Source organism: Gossypium hirsutum, chromosome D12 (genome assembly GCF_007990345.1).
Source record: "Gossypium hirsutum isolate 1008001.06 chromosome D12, Gossypium_hirsutum_v2.1, whole genome shotgun sequence".
Lineage (NCBI taxonomy): Eukaryota > Viridiplantae > Streptophyta > Magnoliopsida > Malvales > Malvaceae > Gossypium > Gossypium hirsutum.
In genome coordinates, this window is record NC_053448.1 from 20,654,081 (window position 1) to 20,658,818 (window position 4,738).

Sequence of the window (4,738 nt, forward strand, 5' to 3'; positions counted from 1 at the left end):
CCTGACTGTTTTGAATCCATGCATGGTTGCCTCAATATATACTTCTCGTAATATAATTGTATGGAAGAAGATGCAATAACAAATAATCGGTTAAAACATTCCATGCGTTGTAAAATCTCTTTCTTTTCCCTTTCATCATCACTTTCATCACCGCTGTAATCCTCAACTATACTCATCACCTGTGAATAAATTTTATATCCAAAATCACATATAAACAACTATTGATAAAACTAATTTAGTAAAAAAATAAGTAGAACATAAATTCAGTATCTAAAGACCAAACATAAACAACTATTAATAAAACTAGATTATACATAAATAAGTAGAACAAAAATTCAATATTCAAAAACCAAACATAAATAACTATTGATAAAACTAGTTTAGCATTGTTGTTTAGTCACATAATAGATATCTTTGAACCCTAGAAGATCAAAAAATTTTCAACTATCCTCCATTTCCGTCTTAAGCCACAAAGCTCTAATCTTGGGATTAATTGATAAAAACATAATTCGCTTGTCCTTATTGAGCAATAATTTAAGTGCGAAAAAGTATAGCGAACTAGCTTCTGGAACTTCTTCCGACATGCTGTCAAGCATTTTGACTGCTTGTGGAATACCATACGAATCCATAACAGGAGTCAAACTAGATGTGGCTTGACTCATATTGTCAGCTACATTGCATATTTTTTCTATTTGACTGGACAATCTTGCAGCCCCTCCAATTTGCTTTGAGGATTTCTTTCTTCCAGTTTTAAAATGTGAACTTGATATCTCAGGATTTTTTCTTTTTTTGACTGTTTCCATCAATTTGAATATCATTTGAAATGTGAACATAATTTAAAATGTGAACATCATTTCTCATATTTTCTTCTTCATTCTCTTCAGGTGTTTCGTTATTACCATCCTCAAAAAAATCACTACGGAGTGTACCAGAAGAAGGTGCCCATGCTTTATCACCTATTGCAACTATCCCCATGAACATTTGGTCCAACTTCCCTTCGAATTCAGGATCAATGCTCGATGTTCTAAATTTTTTAGCTTCAGGCACAACCTACATATAAAATGATAGTTTAATAACAATAATTATCAATAACCTCATAAATAAGAAAAAAATAAAAAATATTCAGAATTATTAATGTACCTGGAGCCTACTCTCCCACCAATTATCCGATGTATCAACGGTTCTTTTTATAGGATTCCACCCTAGACCAGTATCTTCGCCTTTAAGTTTCTTCCAAGCTTTCCATTCTTTTTTTAGGGCATCCCACCTATTTTTAAGTTGTCTTTGTGAAAAACCCTTGCCCGTTTCTTTCTCAAAGTTGGTCATTATTTTTAACCATTCATCTTTTGTGAAATGAGTACCAGACCTATTGCCTTTCAATATCTCTTTAATACAAAAATCACAAAATATTTCTGTCAATCTCTTATCCCACATTGCTTTCACTTTTTCATCACTAACTTCAACTACCGAAGTACTCATCTATTGTGTATACAAACAGATTCATTTCAGCCAGTAAAGCAATCAAGAAAATCAAATATCACATAAGTATATATGTTTATATGTGTATCAAAATTTTAACTACATGAACAAATAACAGTAAAAGATACGCATGTCATTATTCTAAGTGAAACACCTACAACAAAGACTTATGATCTATTAATAATGTTTATTAATATATTTAAATATATCGTATCAAATTAAAAAAGCTTTAGTCGGCGTTTTAGTATATTTTCCAAATGGCATGATAGAGGGTTGGAGTCGAAGACCCTACATCTACATGGACTCATCTGTCCGTTAATCTCGCATTATGAATATCGTCATTGCACGTGTGATCTGTTTCCAATAAGCTTAGTCTTGATAAAAGTGGATAAATTTTGGATTTCTTTTTCATATTTTCTACATATGTTCTGTATCTAATTACAAGATTTGACTTCTCTTTCTCCATATGTTATTTCTTAATCAACTTTTTAATTTCTAGAACCTCAAGTACGTAGTTTACATTTGAGCATACATATGAGCAATTAATTACTCCCTTCAAAGTCATTTACTTTCTCTGATTCAAAATTAAAATCCAGTACAAACAAGGATTTTGACAGCGAACAAAAGCAGTGCTAATTAATTAAGGTGATCGGTCCGGTACATTTCTGTCCAATGTCTGTCTCATTATTTTATTCCTAATGTAAATTCCTCCATAACTTTTACAAATTTCAACTTAATCTAGTCTAGTAAATTACACTAACAATGCAAAGTGATAAGACTATAAATTTCAATAAACCTGAAGAAAAAAACTGAAGTTTTAACCCTACGTAATAAACCTGGGAATAAACTGAAGTTTGAATCAGATAAATTTCAAGTATAATTGACTGCCCTACACTGTACCAACCAAAAGAAAAAAAAAACCATTTATCACCATGAGAATGCAATAATTAATCTTGAAAGTGGAGTTTTAACCCTACGTCTCCTTCCATGAAATACTACTAGGCAGCATGATCAAGTGAATGAAACTAACAGCTCATCTTCAAGCTTCAGTAGCCCTCATTAATAAGTTTTAAGTTTAAATGTCTCCATTTTCAGACCTTTACAACTTGAACACCAAAACCAAAAGAAAATCTAGTTTGTGTCGTATATACATTTCTTCATTTCTCCTATGAATTAAACCTAGAGATCAAGGAAGCAAATCAACAGATAATTTGTTGTACTAATTTTCCAAGCCATTATGTATTGTACTTGAAGCTAAGGTATGGAAAGAGAATTTCTGATAGCAATACTCACAGCACTTGCAGTGTCATAACAGTAGGTAAGGACAGAGGAATTGTACCTGTCAATGAGTTGTTGTTGAGACGCCTGTTCCACGGAAAGAAAGGCATCAATTATATTGCACATTAATAAGATGACTAGTTATGTATTCAGAAAAAAATTTGTTTAGCAAATAACTAGAGCACAGATAACAATCACATTCACATCAGATTGAACCACATAAGAGCAGGCGGAGATGAATGTGGTAATCTCCGATTGAACTGGTTTTGACCAACTCAAATTATTTCCAACTCTTTATATAGCAAAGAATTAGATAGCTTATCTAATTTTCGGTTAACCAGATCCTATTCTGTTTTTTATGCTTGCCAATAATGGTTGATGTGGACCCTGGTATGGATCCTAACAATTGTATCATATGTGAGATGGGTATCACAATCACACCAACTCAATTCTTCATATCCTTATCAAGACCATACATCAAAATTAGATATGGCAAAATCAGAGCTGCTCTATGGATTTGTGTACCAATCTGCTTCATACGCAGAGATTTTCTTCAAAAAGATGAATGCAAGCGGTGGAGTGGGGGTACGAATAACAACAAATCTGAATATACATACATTCTTCAAATATACAAAATCAAGTCAAATATACCAACAGTAAAAGAAATCTAGCTAAAAAATGGAGTTACCTAGACGAAAATCTTCCAAAGAGATTTCGAATGGGAGAAGAAATAAAAATGTGAATTTTGAATGGGAGAAGAAAATCTTCCAAAGAGAAGCACTGGTGGTGGAGAAAAGGGGAAAATATACAGAAAAATAATGATAAAAATCAATCCCATAATAAAGATAAACAAAAATATACAGAAGAAGAGAAGAAAAAGATAAACTCACCGGTGGTGGAGAAAAGGAACAAAGAACCAGAGACTTCTTCAGTGGAGAAGAGGAACAAAGAACCGGCAGAGGGCAGAGATGGGAGCAAAGAACCAGCGTAGCAGAGGGCAGAGGAATAGAGAATCAGCAGAGGGCAGAGGAACAAAGGACCAACGATGAGAGAAGAGATGAGAGCAAAGAACCAGCGAACATGTGGCTAAAAAGCAAAAAAATTCTACGTTTTCATCTGCCCAAAAGCACTTCAAATAAGTTAGAAAAATTTATTACCAAATGAAGGCCGTTCTTTATTGCTTTTCATAGAAAAACATTTTTCTATATAAAAGCTCATCTCTTAAGCAATAAAGAACGCAACCGTAGCCTTCAAGACAAGTACGAAAGTGAGGTATTACATTTATTTTCGTTGTCTTCACCATTTTTCGTTATTTATTTTCCATTTCCCATTAAGCATCTCATTAAGAGTCAGTTTTTCGTTACTTTTGAAAAGTACTTTTGAAAAGTACTTTTGAAAAGTTTTGTTTAAAATTTGAGTGTTTAGCATTGCTGTCAAAAAGGACTTTTGGGAAATAAAATGTCCATTTTAAACATGTTATTATCAAGTAACAAATATGCATTTAAATAATATTTAAATTAGTTAATATTATTATATTTTAGTAATAATATAAAAAAATTATTATAACTTGTTGTTAATATTTTAATATATGAAATATAAAATGTAAATATTTTTAAGCAATAAATATTAATTATTTATAAAATTTAATTAGAATATATAAACTATATTTTAAATATTTAAATATAACCATTAAATATTTGTAATTAGTATTTTAAAAATATTTTTTTATTTTTAATTAATGATTTTAACACCATTGTAATTAAGCACTAAGAAAAAAAAGAAAAATACTATGTTATTGGAGGGGTGAAAAAGTAATTAAACACCAAAAGTGCTTTTGAGAGAGGAAAAGCTAAAATTTTTAGCTTCTCCTTTTCAGCTCCTTTTCAAAAGTACTTTTGAAAAACACTTCTGAAAAGCTAAAAATTTTAACCAAAAGCAGCTTGTTCTTCGCAGCTTTTCTTTCAAAAGTGCTTTTAGAGTC

General features: G+C 31.3%; 1 protein-coding gene across 1 annotated transcript; it reads right to left on the reverse strand.

The window, feature by feature from the left end:
* Positions 1 to 294: 294 nt before the first annotated feature.
* On the reverse strand, positions 295 to 3,767 carry LOC107945424 (L10-interacting MYB domain-containing protein). Its single transcript, XM_016879432.2, has 5 exons — positions 3,648 to 3,767; positions 3,446 to 3,537; positions 2,819 to 2,844; positions 1,141 to 1,385; positions 295 to 1,050 (listed from the first exon to the last, which is right to left on the reverse strand). Exons 4-5 carry the CDS (start codon positions 1,324 to 1,326, stop codon positions 772 to 774), a joined length of 465 nt encoding a protein of 154 aa, XP_016734921.1. The 5' UTR covers positions 1,327 to 1,385; positions 2,819 to 2,844; positions 3,446 to 3,537; positions 3,648 to 3,767; the 3' UTR covers positions 295 to 771.
* Positions 3,768 to 4,738: the final 971 nt, after the last annotated feature.